This window comes from Orycteropus afer, unplaced genomic scaffold, assembly GCF_000298275.1.
Source record: "Orycteropus afer afer isolate SDZICR_OR568_19922 unplaced genomic scaffold, OryAfe1.0 scaffold00065, whole genome shotgun sequence".
NCBI lineage: Eukaryota > Metazoa > Chordata > Mammalia > Tubulidentata > Orycteropodidae > Orycteropus > Orycteropus afer.
In genome coordinates, this window is record NW_006921652.1 from 10,917,663 (window position 1) to 10,935,402 (window position 17,740).

At 36.2% G+C, this 17,740-nt stretch overlaps 1 protein-coding gene across 1 annotated transcript in view; it reads left to right on the forward strand.

The window, feature by feature from the left end:
* The first annotated feature begins 3,272 nt into the window (after window positions 1-3,272).
* ZNF638 (zinc finger protein 638) overlaps window positions 3,273-17,740 on the forward strand; it is an 81,862-nt gene continuing 67,394 nt past the window's right edge. Inside the window, exons 1-4 of the mRNA XM_042780839.1 lie at window positions 3,273-4,580; window positions 10,684-10,745; window positions 12,935-12,973; window positions 13,829-14,118. Of these exons, the coding sequence (XP_042636773.1) occupies window positions 3,273-4,580; window positions 10,684-10,745; window positions 12,935-12,973; window positions 13,829-14,118 (1,699 nt within the window). The remainder of the gene's footprint in view (window positions 4,581-10,683; window positions 10,746-12,934; window positions 12,974-13,828; window positions 14,119-17,740) is intronic.

Sequence of the window (17,740 nt, forward strand, 5' to 3'; positions counted from 1 at the left end):
CCCCACCAGCTGTTTCCTCAGTACTACCCCACAATTATCTTCCTATGATCTAGCAACAGAAAAAATGAGGGCATGGGCGGGGGGCGGGGGGAGAGGAGCTCAGGACCCTGCTTCCACACTATAAGGTTACTGTTCTGATTGGTCATTGTTTGTGCTTTACCAATACCACCCCTGGAGATAAGCATAAAGGAAAACTCAGCTTTGGGACATGCAAGATGACAAAAGATTTTTGATAAACAGCAGGACTTCTTGGGGGCCTTTAATCTGCTAATGGGTATTGTGTACCTCTAAGAATGGCAGCATGTGCAGTGTTTTCCAAACTTTCTTGGTCTTGAAACTCTGGCGGAAGACTTAAAATCTCACAGGACAGAAACTAGTATTCTGCAGGATATGGTTTATGAAAAACTGCTCTGTGGTGCTAGGTACATTAGGAAGTACATAGATAGGTTTTTGTCTTTAAGGAATTTAAAATGTAGACAACTTCCAACTGATACTTGTTCATGATTGTATCAAGTAATTAGAAGACTCTGAAATCTGTACTTTTTCTGTTTATTATGGGGAATAAATACGGTGTTTGGGTTAGCTTGTGCACCTGAAGTTGGGAGAGCAGTCTTCACCAAATGGGGAAAATGGTACAAAAGGATACTGAGTAACTCACAAACTGCTTGGTTAAGAGAGGATTGTTTTTGTTTAAAGATTAGATAAAGAAAAAGTTGTTCTTGGAAGTATTTTTATTATGTGGAAGGTATGCACAGTTTCATAGGAGTTATGATTGTTTACAAATGAATGTTATTTACAGGTAATTTAGTATCACTGTACAGTAAGATAAGAAGCTCTGGTTCTGTAGTGCCTAAGGCACTTGACTGCTAACCAGAAGGTGGTGGTTCAAACTCATGAGCCACTCCACAGACAGAAGACTGGGCAATCTACTTCCATAAAGATTTACTGCCTAGAAACCCAAAGGGGAGTCATTATGAATTGGGATTGACTCGATGGCAGTGACTTTGGTGTTTGGTTTTGGTACAGTAAGATTGTAGCTATTCCTGTGTGATTTTTAGTGCTGTGTTTCTCTAACTTGAAAATAATCTGTGTAGGAGAATAGTGAAGACTTTGATCTGTTCATTCAAATAGCTTAAATATTTGAGAGTCTTTTGAGTAAGAATAGGATTATGTGCTTGGAAATTAATAGTTAAAATTAATCGAAAATTGGAAAGATAGAGATTGACTAGATTTGATTGGATCTTAAAGATAAGTAAAATAAAATACTCTCTAGATTTTTAAACAGAAAAGTGATGAGGTAAAAATGTTCTTTTGCGAAGATTAAATCTAGTGGTAGCATGTAAAATGGTTCAAAGGGCTAATGTTAACCAACCCATTTCTTAGCCAAATTAACATTTACTTCCATATAAGTAAAGGGAAAAAGTACAATAAAAGCTCTGAAAGACAGAGCTTGTGTAAGGTGGAAAGCTGTCAGAGAAGGAAAACTCAAATATTTTCCCCTAAAATGGACAGTGGAAAAGTGGTAAGAATGTACACTATCAAAGGTGGAGAAGTCGGGAGTCCTAGAAAAACAAAGCAGTCCCAACAAGTTGTGGTTTATATAGGTTTCACTGTGTATGGTAGAGTTATAGGTGAAGTTATAGCTTGGACTGGAAAGTTATGATCATCAAATAATATCCATTTTGAGGCATAGATATCTCAGGATCTCACATTTCCCACCCTACATCCCTATCAAGTATGAAAGTAGGGACCTGATAGGAAGTATAGCTAAAACCTGTTACCTCCAAGTTGATTCTGACTCATAGTGACCCTATAGGACAGGGACTTTATGGAAGCAAATTGCCATATCTTTCTCCTGCAGAACAGCTGGTGGGTTTGAACTGCCGACCTTTTGGTTAAGCAGCTGAGCACTTTAACTACTGTACCACCAAAGCTCCTTGATAAGAACTATAGCCATAATCTTTTTTTTTTTCTTTTTTTTTTTCCTCTCATTAAACTGGGAGCATCTAGGCAAGTAATGTGGCTCCTGACCTTTATTCTGAATGATAAAGTATTACTGTAGGAGGGAAGAAAGTTGGAGTGGGTAGTGCTGCATTGTGATAGGTAGGGCAACAACCAGTTTTAACTGTTACAGTATTGGGGAAATACAAGATAGTCTTACATCTATTAGTGGTTAAAAAGCATTGCCAAATTACCTTGAATGCAAATCCTGACCCAGCCACTTACTAACTGTATAACCTTAGAAGAGTTACTCAAGCTGTCTGTGCCTTAGAGTTTTCCTCTGTAAAACTTAATAAATTATGGGGTTGTGAGAATTAAATGAATGATTCAGTTTATGTAACTAGTGCTTGGCAAATGGACAACAAAGTTAACAATTGTTACTATCCTATGTACTTGTCTGTTCTCTCACTATGGAGAGAGTCTAAGAACAGGGTGATTAGTTGTGTTATGTATTATGTTGTATGTTAAAAACTATTTCTGTTACTATATACTGCTTTGTCAGATTGTATAGTTGAGTTATTGACAATGTGTTTTTAATCTTAAGAGAAACAACTGTTTAATATCAGAAACTTAAGAATAGTTTAATTGCCATGTGAAATTTATTAGATGCGAAGGCTGATTTTTAAGGAAGAATGTGTCTAAAGCGTTAGGTTTACAGTTCCTGTTTTCATTATTTGCAGGTCTGATGACATGCATATTACATGTGTATTCATTTCTGATGTTTTCATCTTCTCTCTCAGTATTAAAGTATGAAAGAAATCCCTGTTTTTTTGCAACATTATTTAAAACAATTGTATTTTCAGCTCAGCACCTAGGACAGCATCCAGTGCACCACGACATACATGAATGAACTCTGGCTTGAGGTTTGAGGTTTGTGTTCTGGAATCAGGAAAGAAAAGAAGAAAAATTTGGGGACAGTTTTAAATCCTCATAAGCCCTTACTCTAAAATATATGAAATGCAGAATGGTTTTCATGGCTTTATTTCAAAATGTTTTGCCCTGCCTGTAGAACCCACTTCATGAAGTAGTTTGAGTTAAAATGATCTAATATTTGTGTTTTAACTTTCAGCTTTGTGTTATTCTTGGAAAATTTCGCACCACTTGTGAATTCCTTGAACCTGGGCATTGCAAACCCACTTCTGTTGGGCCCATCTCCTTTGCACTTTGCTCAGATTAAGACTCAGTTGGCGCTTCAGCAGCTGAATGCCGTTGGCTCACATGGTTCAACACCACCTTATACTTTATTAAATCAGGCTTTCTTGAAAATAGCCATGTCGAGACCCAGGTTTAATCCTCGAGGAAACTTTCCACTTCAGAGGCCACGAGCACCAAACCCTTCTGGAATGAGGCCTCCAGGACCATTTATGAGACCTGGATCTATGGGTCTTCCAAGATTTTACTCAGCAGGAAGAGCCCGTGGAATTCCACACAGATTTACTGGCCATGAATCTTACCAGAATGTGGGACCACAGAGAATGAATGTTCAGGTAACTCAACATCGAACTGATCCAAGATTGACCAAAGAAAAAATGGATTTTCATGAAGCACAACAAAAGAAGGGGAAGCCTCATGGTAGCCGGTGGGATGATGAGTCTCATATGTCTGCATCAGTAGGAGTGAAACAGAGTTCTATAGGACAGGTTACAGAGCAGAGTCCTAAAGTGCAAAGTCGCTATACAAAAGAGAGTGCCTCAAGTATTTTAGCAAGTTTTGGATTATCTAATGAAGATTTGGAAGAACTCAGTCGCTATCCTGATGAACAGCTAACACCTGAAAATATGCCATTAATTTTGAGGGATATAAGAATGCGAAAAATGGGGCGTCGTTTACCTAATTTACCTTCTCAGAGCAGAAATAAAGAAACACTTGGTAGTGAAGCAGTTTCAAGAAATGTGATTGATTATGGGCACGCAAGCAAATATGGCTACACAGAAGATCCACTTGAAGTACGTATTTATGATCCTGAAATTCCAACTGATGAGGTCAAGAATGAATTCCGGTCACAGCAAAGCACATCTGTTCCTGCTTCAAATGTGATACGTAATTCTATGTTTCCTGTTGAAGATGTGTTCAGACAGATGGACTTCCCCAATGAGTCCTCCAATAATCAGTCTTATTTCCCAGTTGAGAGTGGAACCAAGATGTCAGGCTTACACATTTCAGGAGGACAGTCAGTCCTTGAACCTGTAAAATCCACCAACCAGCCCATTAGCCAAACAGTTAGCCAGACAAGTCAGTCTCTGATTACTCCATCTATGAATCAGCAACCTTTTTCTTCTGAATTAATTTCAACTGTGAGCCAGCAAGAGCAGATCCCTCATGAACCTGTGATTAACTCACCTAATGTACACGTTGGATCAGAAGGAAGTAAAAAGAATTATCAGTCAGAGACTGACGAACCCATTCAGTCTCCCTTTGGGATTGTGAAAGCATCATGGCTACCAAAGTTTTCACATGCTGATGCTCAGAAGATGAAGAGACTTCCAACTCCTTCTATGATGAATGACTATTATGCAGCGTCTCCAAGAATATTTCCACATTTGTGTTCTCTGTGTAACGTAGAATGTAGTCATTTGAAGGTGAGTGTTTTTAAAGATCACTGTATAATGATACTCAGCGCCTAAGTTCCTTTTAAATTTTGATATGTTTGCAGGTGTTAAGTAGGCATTATGGAAATGACAGAAGTTAATTTTTATCTCAACATCAACACTTAGTTGTATTCTATAAATAGTCCTGGACTGAGTACTGAATTGAGTGTTAGATTTTCTGAATTCCAGTTACTAGGCACATCACATAATTTGTGTCCCCCCCTTTTTTTTTTTTTTGAACTTTTAATTAGTTATGATGAATTGCAGGAAATACTTAAAGAACATAAGCTGCATATTTGACGGTGTCACCCAAATCACCTTTATCTGAATAAGAGGATTACATATTTCTGTTAGTATGAAATGGTGATATAGCACATTTGTACTGCACACTTTTAAGAGACTATATATTGCAGCTTTGCATGTATGTATATATCTTGGGCTAAAGACAGTTAATGTAGATTTAAATATTTTCTGACTATACAGACTAGTGATTTTACTTATCTTTTGAGAAGGAGATTGTTAAAATAGCCAAATCACAGAAAAATTTGAGTCATTGTGAATGAACTATTTGAGGACTGTTTGCAAACAGGAATAAAGTGTAAAAGGATAGAAATTTTGAGAGAAACATATATATATATATAAAATTTAAGGTACCTTCATGGTTATATAGTTTGATATATAAATATGTATATATTAATGTATAAATATACTTCCTGACATTAGATTATAGAGAGTCAAGAGAGATTATACTCCCCAAAGGACCAAGCTTTGGTTCAAGGCCATGGCATTGGTTGTGTACTTTGACACACAAATTTGTAAGGTAGTAATCCTTTTTCTGTTTTTCTCCTTTCATTGCTGCTATTCCATTGTATTTCTATACCTACCCACAGGATTTCAGCCAGCCAGATGTTTTAAGGTTAACTCTAGCCAGGGAAAGCAGCCTTGCTGCTTTTCATTAATGCACACAGCAGTAATTCTCATTTTAGCCAGATTTGCTGAGTTCTAGTAAGGTAGTAGTTGTTTTACCCCCTTGAATAGCAAAGTCTTTACCTTAAAAAATCTCAGAATAATTCAGAGCGCTTAGGAGCTCTGGTAGCATAGTGCCTAAGGCACTTGACTGCTAACCAGAAGGCTGGCGGTTCAAACCCACCAGCCACTCCTCAGAAGGAAGGTTGGGCAATCTTACTTCCGTAGTGATACTGCCTCGGAAACCCAAGGAGGGGTCGCTATGAGTCGGGGCCGACTCGACGGCAAACAACAACAATTGTAATCTGTAGTAGCTCTGGCTTGTGGTGTACTGAGTAGAGTATAAGGGTCTGTATTTTTCTGATTGGGTGCACCACGTGATATGACCATTATTTTGAACTTTTAATTAGTCATGGTGGATACTAGAATACATAATTTGAAGTTTTAACTTTAGTCTGTAGAGTAGAAAAGAAATAATTTATTCAGTAAATATTTAATGAATCACCAGTTTTGTACACGATTATTAGATGATGGGAGCTCTGGTGGCATAGTGCCTAAGGCATTTATTTGACTGCTGGCCAGAAGGCTGGCGGTTCAAACCCACCAGCCACTTTTCAGAAGGAAGATCAGGCAATCTACTTCTGTAGTGATACCACCTTGGAAACCCAAGGAGAGGTCGCTTTGAGTCGGATTTGACTTGACGGCAGTTAATGTTTTGTTTTGTTTTGTTTGATATTAGATGATAGGAGTGCTGGTGGTACAGTGGTTTAGTGCCTGACTGTTAACCAGAAGGTCGGCAGTTCAAACCCACTAGCTGCTCTATGGGAGAAAGATGTGGTATTCTGCTTCCATAAGGATTTACAACCTTGGAAACCCTATAGGACAGTTCTACTCTGTCTTACAGGGTCATTTGATGAGTCACAATTTATGGCATTGGGTTTGGTTTATATTCATTGCTAAGCAGAAATGAACCATCACCACCACTACCACTACCACTCATTGCCATGGAGTCGATTTCAATTCATAGTGACCCCCATTGGGTTTCCAAGGCTGTAAATCTTCACAGAAGTAGACAGCCTCATCTTCCCATGGAGCAACTGGTAGCTTTGAACTGTGACCTCTAGTTAGCAGTCAAATGCCTTAACCACTATGCTACCAGAGCTCCAGGGGTATAGTGGTTAAGGCATTTTGGCTGCTAACAAACAAACAAAAAAAAGAGGTCACTAGTTGGAACCCACCAGCCATTCCACAGAAGATGGGGCAGTTTGCTTCTGTGAAGATCTACAGCATTGGAAACCCAGTGGGAGTCGCTATGAGTTGGAATTGATGGCTGTGAATTTGGAATTTGGGCAGAAATGAAGAGCTATATGAACTTTAGCACTTTATACAGTCTCATTGAGGGGGGACGTTATACATCTAAAGAGATAAAAAGCATTAGAGGGCAACAAAATGGTCAGTGATTATATTCCACTTGTGTGAGTATGCTGTGGAGGGGTTGTTGTTGTTAGGTGCTGTCTTGATTTCAGGTTTATTGCATTTTAAGCCAGCATTAGTAATTTATTAACATTTACTATATATTTAAGAGTATATGATTGAAAAGAAGTATAACTAATGCTTCCTGGCTTCAAAGGGCTTTTGTGGGCTCGGCAGATAAAACTAAGTGACAGTGACTAAGTGTACTAAGTCTTTCTGGACTACAGTAATTTGGGACGGAAGACTATGGAATAGGTTGAAGATAGGCCTTGAATGATGAGTAGTCTTTAGATATGCCTAGGGGAAAAGAGGTGACATTTTAGATAGGAGCAACATTGTGCACAGTGTCAGAAGTTTTGAGAAATTACTACATTGCATTGTGGTAGGAATAGAATGGTGAGCATATTAGAAATAATTATGAAGACCTTGAAAAACTAGCCTGAGGAATTTAGACTTGAGGTGAGAGGCATTAGGAAGCTAATTAAGATTCTGGACATGTGAAAGGACATGTTGTAAAGTAGATTTTAGGGAGATAAATCTGGCTTAAATATGCAGAGTGAATAGAAATGAGAAGAGGTGGGGGGAATGCCTAATTAAGAGGCTTCTCTAATTATTCAAATGTAAGATGGTGAAAGCTGTTGTATATGGTAACAATAAAAATTTGAGGAAAAGAAATCATTTAGTGATCATAAGAGCTCATTGTTGGGTGCAGTGGAGTCAATTCCTGCTCATAATGATTCCAGCATCACACGGTGGAACTGCCCTATCAGGTATTTTATGGAAGCAAATCACCAGGACTGTCTCCTGCAAAGCTGCTGAGTGGCTGTGAACAGCCAACCTTTGGGTTTGCAGCCGAGCACTTAACCATTGCACCATTGCACTACCCAGACTCTTTTAAAGCTCATCAAGATTACCATTAAAAACAAACAAAAAGTACCTTTTAATCCTCTAAACAACACAACTCAAGTGGATGACCTAAGTAATGAATTCTTCATCATTGGATGGTCAGGTCATAGGGATTTATAAACATAGACTTTGATGGTACAAATGACCTGTCCTGTTTCTGTGATACATTTTTGCTGCCTTGTAAGAGTGCATATATATGGCATTATAAATACGTAGTCAATAAACACATAAATTAACAATTGAAAATACTTTCCTGCTAAGTAACATTTGACAAATCTATGTACCCTACCTCCCAATCTTTAAAACTATATAGCCCGAAGTTGCACTTTGAGAATGCAGCAGTAGAAAGTGAAGTAAATATCTTTTCTAAACTGGGGTTCAGACTTCAGAGGAGGAGGAGGAAATAAATGCTCATATAACTGGTCCTTGGAAACTATATTTTTCTAACTGTTAGAAATAATTCAGTTTGAGAAAACACCGACCTAAAAGGTTTTTGAGGTAGTTGGAGCTCTTGATACAGGTTGTAGGAATTTTCACACTTCATCCTGGGCCCACTCAAATCTACAGCTCTTGTAACAACTCCAGTTTAGGAGGTAATTAGCACTTTTTCTTTGAATAGACCGTGCTACTTTTAGATCCTTATCTAATCTGGAGGCTGTTACTATAGAGAAATTGAGCTGGTGTAGACATGTTTACTGAGTCAAAGCAAGTAAGTAATTGAATGAAGTGGGCCTTTTAAGACAATAGGGAGTGGATGTGTATACATTTGTGTTGAACTGGAAAGCAGTATGCCTAAAATAAAGCAGATACTAGCTTCAGCTGTTAGATGCTATACAGAATAATACATGTCTACTATTGTATTTTCATTTTTTTCAAGAAAAGCTGGAAATTTGGATTTGAGGGTAAGATTTCTGTATTTTTTAAGTGTTGGCAATTTGTTCAAATAAAACATTTTATGGTCCAAATAAATCCCAACTTGCTGCCTGCCATCGTGTCTGTTTAAATATAAAAATGTCCAAATAATTATGAAGACGTGGGTTTAGCACTAGTAGGGAATCTTAACTGCCAATCCCTGTCTTTCTATTTTTATCACTGAACAGGATATGCAAGCATTTCTTTTTTGTAGTCCATAGGTAGTTTCATGACTTAATGGAATAGTTTGGGGTTTCTACTTAACATGTTGCTGAGTATAATTTGTTGCTGAACATTACCAAGTAGTAGGCACCTATTTTCAGATAGTTCTTGCTAAGAAAGAATGCAAAATTAATGTCAACTGTAGCGTAAACTGGGGGAAACTGCTAGTTCATCTTTAGCAGTGATATAAACTAAATATTTTTTTTTATTTTTTAAAGTTGACATGAATAACATTCTCAAAAGTTTTAAAATGTAGGAATATATAGTAACTTTTCTGCCTGTTAAGATGCTGAAAGAACAAAATACATTGAATAATATACACATTGCTTTCAACTGATTGTTTCATTTTGGGGACTTTATCTTTGAACACTGGGCAGGCAGTCCCTGGATTATGAACAAATTCTGTTCCTAAATCTGTCTTTAAGTTGAGTTTGTACATAAGTTGGAACAGTGGAGTATGGTTCGTGTCTAATGTCAGTCAAATATTTGTCTCAGTATAAGGTATATAGTGTACCTTTCTATGCATAAAAAATATTAACGAAACACTTCCAGATACACTAAAAACATCTTTAACATAATTTCAGTAATGTTTTGATGTGCGTCGCAAAGTAATGCCCGTTAGTTATCACGAACCATTATACCTTTAATTTTTAATATAATGAGTTTCATGGGGGTTGGTTCAGAACTACAGGTTATATGTAAGCCAGATGCAAGTCGGACATACGTAACCTGGGGACTGCCTGTGCTGGCTTCTCCCCCCCCCCCCACCCCACCCCAAATCAGATGTATTTTCCAGGAACTATTTATGGGTACAGATTGTAATTTTAAGGCAGATTTATTTGTTAATGAAGTAATATGTAAGAAAGCATTTTGTTAGTTGTAAAGCTCTATGTAAGGGCCATTGTTTCTTTGAAATGGTATTACTTTCCCTTAAAGGTGGAAAATAGATTGGATCAGCAGTTTTTCCTATTTTTGCTAATCTTATCACTTGCCAGTATACTGTTGGTGTGTTACTGGCTTATGAGCTTGGATTTTCATTGTTGTTGAGATGTTGTTAGCTTGAAATTTAAAGAAGTTATCAAGAGCCTTGTGGGTTTTTTTTTTTTTTTTTAGGATTTAGGTGAAGATTTACAGAGTAAATTCACTTTTCATACAGCAGTTCACATATACTTTGTCTCATGTCATTGACCAAAATTTACAATGCAGCAGAAGAGCCTTGTGTTTTGAAAGTCCCATTTCACAGCTGCCAATTTATCTGTAGAATTTTTGAGTTCCCTGGAGTGTTGCTTTTATGTTTTGGATGAGTTTTTTTCTGATTCATGCTTATTATTTTCTTTCAAGTTTAAATGTATATGTCATTTCAAAATGAGTATTCTTGGGTGTGATCTTTCAAACTTTTTTATACTAAAATACTTTAAAATGGGATCAGTTAGGTATGGTATTACGTACATTTATTTGGGGACTTTAAATTTTGTGAGAAGTTTGTTGATTAGACAAATGCTATTTATATCTGCTTAATTTTTAAGAGTTATTTATTGTGCCTTTCGAATAAGCCTAATTTACTAGTCACCATGAGGAGTATTCTAATTTCAGCACTTTTCTCATTTTACAATAGGATTGGATTCAGCATCAAAATACATCAACTCATATTGAGAGCTGCCGGCAGTTACGTCAACAGTAAGAACATTTTCCCCCTTTTTTATAGGTAGTACATTTACAAGTTAGTTAATGTTCAGATAGGATTGTTAAATACTTTTATTGTGATACTGTAGAGAATGCTGTTGTATCTTTTCAATATTTATTTCATAGAAATATATTTAATATTTTTTCAGAGGGGTAAGAATTAAATAAGATTACCAGAATGATAACAACATGTTCTGGGCAAATGGATTTGTGGCAGCTGTTTTGGTTTTTCATTTTGTTATTTATGAAAACATCACAACATTTGAAGTATTATCTAGAACTCTTTTAGTCAGAGTGATACGTCCAATTCAAAATTGTTTTAAAAATATAAAGATGAATTTATTAGCTTGTTTAACTGGAAAATTTAAGAAATATAGGCTAGTTGTAGTTTCAGGACAGCTAAATTATTAAATGCTGATGCATATATCAAAGTGTCAGAAATATTTCCAGTTCTTACCTGTTTTCTTCTGCATTGGCTTCATAAAATGTCAGGCAGACTTTCTTTACATGATAAAAATGGCCCCCGTATTTCTGGACATAAGTGATCTGTATAGTTGGCTTCTAGGAATGAGAACAAAAACTACCTCATTTGTCTAGCTCCTGCAGAAGTCCTTGATTTGACTCTTTAGATCAACTTTGAGTTAGTTGTCCATCTCTAAACCAATTACAATGGTTATGAGTATATGATACTTTATCTCATGCGGTTTCATGTGCCTAATCCTGGAGTTGAGAGTGGAATAAACGCCATATAGACTAGTAATAGAGATTGATGGTGGTTCCCAGAGTGCAGGCTGTGCAAACATATGCACAAGAGATAACTTTGTTACCTGAAATTGATAGGGCTTGCTGCCACTTTAAATGGAGAATCTCTCCTAAGCCATAGATCTTCCCACCACCACCCAGCCAGAAGTCTAATTTTTATGAATGTGGGGAATTTAGGTGGGATTGAGCTATTACATTCTTGTAGCCCTGGTGGTGCAGTGGTTAAATGCTCAGCTGCTAACTGAAAGGTTGGCAGTTTAAACCCACCCAGTGGCTCCATAAGAGAAAAGATCTGGCAATCTGCTTCTGTAAATATCGCAGTCTAGAAAACCCTGTGAGCAGTTTTACTCTGTCATATTTGGGTCACTATGATAGGACCTAGTAAGAGGATTCTAGCTACTTGCACTGGCATTATATTAAGTCAGAGAATTGCCTGCCTGTTAAAGCCTTCTGTATATATATATGCCTCTTACTTTTCCATGTACCAGGACTCTGATATCAGTCTTTCCCTGCCTGCCACTTTACTGCTCTAGCCTATTATTGTTACTATTTTTTACCTTATTCAGGTTGTATACTTTAAAATAATCTTCCTTTCTCCTCCACAGAAAAATTTAACAAATAAACTCGATTTGATTAGGTTCTTGGGATCTTTCCAATGCAAAACGTGTGCTACCCCATCCCCTTAAAAGTGCTGCATAGTTCTCCCTTGGGTGGATATACCATAATCTGTTTAATCATTCCTCTATTGATGTATATTTAGGTTTTTGTTCTTTAAGGCATCCTTCTCTTCCTACTCTGTCATAAAAGTGACTTGGTGATCTTTATGGATTATGACACAAGAGTAGTTAATTTAAGACAAGGTCAAGTGCATCACAATTTTAGTGTTAATGATAATAGTTTTCATTAAGTGGTGGACATTATTCTAAGTGCTTTACATAATTCATTTAATCTTCAAAACAACTTTATGAGATGTAAGTATAGTGATTATTCCTGATTTCACCAGTGAGGAAACTGAGCACAGAGAAGCAACTTCCTTACTTTACATGACAGTAGGTAGCACAACTGTCTAGCTCCCTGATGTTTGCTCCTTTTTTGCCTTCAGCATATTATTTTTATAATTTTCTAGTCAAAGTCTCAAACTACTGAAAGGCTAGTAGACATTCATATACTTTTGATCTACATTTATCACTTGTTAGTTTTGAGGCCTTTTTAAGTATGAAGAGAATATATCTACTTTCCCTTATGTGTCTGCTAGTAAGTACAATATTTTTATTATTTATTGAATCAGGTATTCGGTAAATAATAAAGGAAAAATTATTGTGCAAACTTGGATTTTATACATTCCTTCTTTTATACTGTAGAGAAAAATAATAAAACTCTTTACTTCATCTGTTCCTTGATTTTGTTTTTTCTCATAATAGGTATCCCGATTGGAATCCTGAGATCCTCCCATCAAGAAGGTAATTATTTTTTTAAAAGTAATATTATTAAAACTTGATTTCCTTTTAAGATTAAACAAGTACTTAAAAAAAAAAATAGATACTGTGTTGAATTGAGTCCTGCTGTTCACCATTTTTATTTTTAAACTGTAGACAAATGGAGCAGATTATGAATCATGCTAGCTCAAAAATGATAGCTCCTGTAGCTGAACTTCTGCTTTCTCTAGTCTTTCCTGAAAATATTTTATGCTGCCTTTTGTTAATATTTTATATTTGTGAGATCTGAGATTATAAATACCTTGAAGGCCACAAGTGGCCTTATTAAGCTTACTGACTATAGGAACCCCATGTAAAATCTTTTGAGTAAACAAAGACTAATAATTTTTGCTTGTGTATATGATCCCCTAGGGCACCATACTCAGTTGTACAAACAACCGTTAAGAAATATTTGTAAACACTGTAAACTTTCAGGATAAATAGTGAGAAATACTTGTTTATTAAAATGATTTCTTAAATTATATTATTAATACTTTCAGAACATAATTAGATACACTGTTACAATAAAAGCCCAAGAAATTGTTGATGTTGGTCTTCTATAAATGAGCAAAACAGAGATCCAAAGCAGCAGTTGCAGGACTAATCATCTGTTCTAATTGTTGATTATTTACCCACAAGACTGAATTTCTACTTAAAAAATAGGGCTTTTTGTTTTTGTTTTTTTAAATGTACATACATGATGTTAGTGTTTGATACTGCTGATGATCTGTTTCTAAGACGATACATCTGACATTTAATATAATTTATACATTTAATAATAATTTAATCTAATTTTACATTGCTGAATCCTGGTTTGTTTGTTTGTTTTCTGCTTTGAAGAAATGAGGGCAGTAGGAAAGAGAATCAAACTCCAAGAAGACGTTCTCATTCCCCCAGTCCTAGACGTTCTAGGAGATCAAGTTCAAGTCACAGGTTCCATCGATCTCGAAGCCCGATACGTTACATATATAGACCAAGAAGTCGAAGTCCAAGAATTTGCCATCGTTTCGTTTCTAGATACAGATCCAGATCCCCTAATCCACCATATCGAATTAGAACTCCATTTAGCCCAGAGTGCTATAGATCAGTTCGCCCTGAAAGGACATCAAGGAGATCAGTGAGATCATCAGGTACATTGATGGCTATGAAATGATAAGTCTTCTTTTGACTGTTTTTTTTTTTTTTTTTTTTTAAGTTTTTCTTGTTTGAATTTTCTTCTGTATTTCTAATACGTTTGAAATGATAGCTTATGTGCTAGTGCCAAGATTTAACAGAAGTTTATATTTTGAGTTTTTTGCTTTAGGTCTTTAAAAGGTTTAAGCTATTAAATGTTCTATATTGTTAAATTTTAGAATTGCTACATGAAACCTGGGCACTCTGATGGCATAGTGCCTAAGGTTTTGGTTGCTAACGAGAAGGTTGGTGAGTCAAACCCACCAGCTGCTCTGTGGAAGAAAGATGGAGCATCCCACTTCCATAAAGATTTACTGCCTCGGAAACCCAGTAGGGTCACTATGAGTTGGAATTGACTCAATGGCAGTGGGTTTGTTTTTGAGTTTATATGAAACCTGACCTGCATCCCAACTTAGTCCTCTCCCCTCTAGTAGCTGTAGGAAGAAATATGGAAGAGTATATCCATTCATCCAATACCAGATTTAAAAATCAAACATATACAGACTTCTTAGCTTAGCTTAATTGATGAGAGATATTTTCCATGAATTCATTGTGAATTTTTGTTGAAATTACTGATATTTTCAGCTTCTCTCTTAATACAGGCTTAGGGAACTTTCTATATACACACACACACATACATATACATATATATATATATAGCTCTTAGATACATTGAAATACACGTGTACAATGAAGGAGACCCTTGTTAGTGTTTAGGAAGTACTTTGAACAGGTTTCACTATATTCAGTGCATCCTTAGAGATGGAGTGTAAATGTACTTTAAAGTGTATAAGGCGGTGATTCTCGAAGTATGGTCCAAGAACCCCTAGAAGGTCCATGAGATCTTCTCAGGGGTCCCATGAGGATCTTTGCTTTTCCAACTGCATATCAGTGTGAGGCTAATGTGCCTTACATACTTAAGCCAAAACAACATATCCAGAAAGATTGATAATAGAAGCAGTATGAGAGTCTAGGTGTTTTAAGTCTGGTATTAACATTTTTGTAAAAATGTATACCAGTGCCATTCTTCTTGTAATTTTGGGGCTTTTCTTTTTAAGTTACTTTCCATAGAATATTTATGTTAATATGAGGTTATTACATAAATTAATAAATATTCTTAAAGTTACGTTTTAATTTTTTTAATGCATTTTATTGAAATATAATTTATGTGCAGTGAAACACACAAAACTAAAGTGACATGGGTCAGTGAATTTTTTCTTCTTTTGCAGTGTTCCCTCCTCTCACCTCCCACCTGTTTCCCTCCATATATAAACCTTTCCTTGACCCTCCACAACAACAAATTAATACTATATTTGCCCTTCTGTGATAGACTTAATGTCACTCAGCATAATCTCTTCCAAGTTCCATCGATGTTATGTGGTGTTTTGCAGATTCTACACTATTCTTTAGGTTGCATATCATTCCATTGTGTGTATGTACCACTGTTTGGTTATCCATTCTTCTGTTGATGTCCATGTAAGTTGTTTTCATCTTTTTGTTGTAAACAGTGCTGCGATGAACATAGATGTGCGTATATCTGTTCTTGTCCTGGCTCTCACTTCTTTAGGATATATGCCTAGTAATGGGATTGCTGGATCTGGGTCAAATGGTATTTCTAATTCCAGCTTTTTAAGGAATTGGCCATACTGTTTTCCCCAGTGGTTGTATCATTTTACAGTCCCACCAGCAGCGTATGAGAGTCCCAATCTCCCCACATCCTCACCAGCATCTGCCATTTTCTGTCTTGTTGAACTTTGCCATTAGTGCTGGGGGTGAGATGGTATCTCGTTGTTTTGAGTTGCATCTCTCTGATGGCTAATACTCATGAGCATTTCTTCATGTATTTGCTGGCAGCCAGAATATCCTCTTTGGTGAAGTGTCCATTCATTTCCATCCAACTTTTTAATTGGATTATTAATCTTTATGTTGTTGAGGTGTTGGAGTTTTCTCAGAATTTTGGAGATAAGTCCCTTTTCAGATATGTAATTATTGACAAGTAGGAATTTGTTGCTGTCATTTTGTTGTGTGCTTTTCTGTGGTGTTGCTGATTTCTTTGTTCCACATAATTTTCTGTGGTGAGCTCATTTTGTTTATGAATTGTGTTACCACTTCCTTCGTTGCTGTTGTTTTAATAGTTGCTAAATATTTGTACTAGTCCTCTTTTTTATTTTGTTATGAAGGTTTATGATTTTTCTTTGCGGTTACCCTGTGATTTATTATTTCTTTCCAAGTTTAGAACAGTCCATTCTATCTTGTAGTTGTCTTGACTTCCCTGCCATTTTAGAAGTTCTGTAACTACACAGTTTTTTCCCTCTTTTTGGTTTGTAGTTGTCTTCATTTGTCAGTTGTGTCTCTGGTTCCCTGTTCACAATCTTGTAGGCTTACTTACTTTGAATATTTCTATAACTGGGTTGGTTTCTGGGTTATGTCATTATTTGTGTGAATAGTCAGTTGTTTTCTGTTGCTGGTTCTCTGTCCAAAGGACTCTCCTTAGCATCTCTTATAAGGTTGGTCTGATTTTAACAAATTCCCTTAATTTCAGCTTATCTGAAAATGTCCTAATTTCACCATTGTATTTGAGGGATAATTTTGCTGGTATATAATTCTTGGTTGGAAATTTTTCTCTTTCAGGGTTTTATAGTACCATCCCATTGTCTTCTTGCCTGCATGGCTGAAAAATCCAAGCTTATTCTTACTGGTTGCCCCTTGTTGTAGGTAGCTTTTTGTTTTTCCTGTGCTGCTTTTAGGATTCTTTATCTTGGTTTTGGTGAGTTTGATGATGATATGTCTTGGTGATTTTCTTTTGGGGTCTGTCCTGTTTGGGGTTCATTGAACTTCTTGAATGGATATATTCTTATCTTTAATTATACCAGGAAAATTCTTTTCCAACAAATCTTGGACAATTTTTTCTGTGATTTGTCTCTTCCTGTTCTGGAATTCTAATTACATGTAGGTTATTCCTTTTGATGATATCCCACAAGAACCTTACGCTTTCTTCATTTTGTTTTGATCTTTTTTCTGATTGTTCCCTTTCTAAAGAAGTATTGAGGTATTTGCCTTTAGTCTCACTAATTCTGTCTTCCATTGATTGAACTCTACTGCTTTGCTCATTCATTGAGTTATCTATCTCTGAAAATTTAGTATTTATCTTCTGGATTTCTGTGTGTAGATTTTGTATCATTTTTAATTTCTACTGTCTTTCAAATTTATTTTGTCATTTTGTTCTTGTATTGCCTTTCGAAATTGTTCTAGGGTTTTCTCTGTGTTTTCCTCAATTTTGCCAGTGTTTTCTTTGATCTGTCTCTCAGTTTGTTGAAGTTAACTAAATATTATTCTTTTGAATTCCTTATCAGGGAGTTCCAATGCTGCGTCTTCCTCAGGGATGTGTTTTGGGTCTGTATCCTGGTCCCTTTTTTCTCCTACTTTATGTTGCTTCTTTGTGTGGACTATGATGCTCTGTTGTCTCTGAGGCACTGTGACGTTTTTGTGTTTATATTTAATTGGTGATAGTATATTGGAGTGACTTGCCCAGGATTTTCGTTTTCTTTGTTTTGTTTTTATGTTATCTACGTTAGCCGG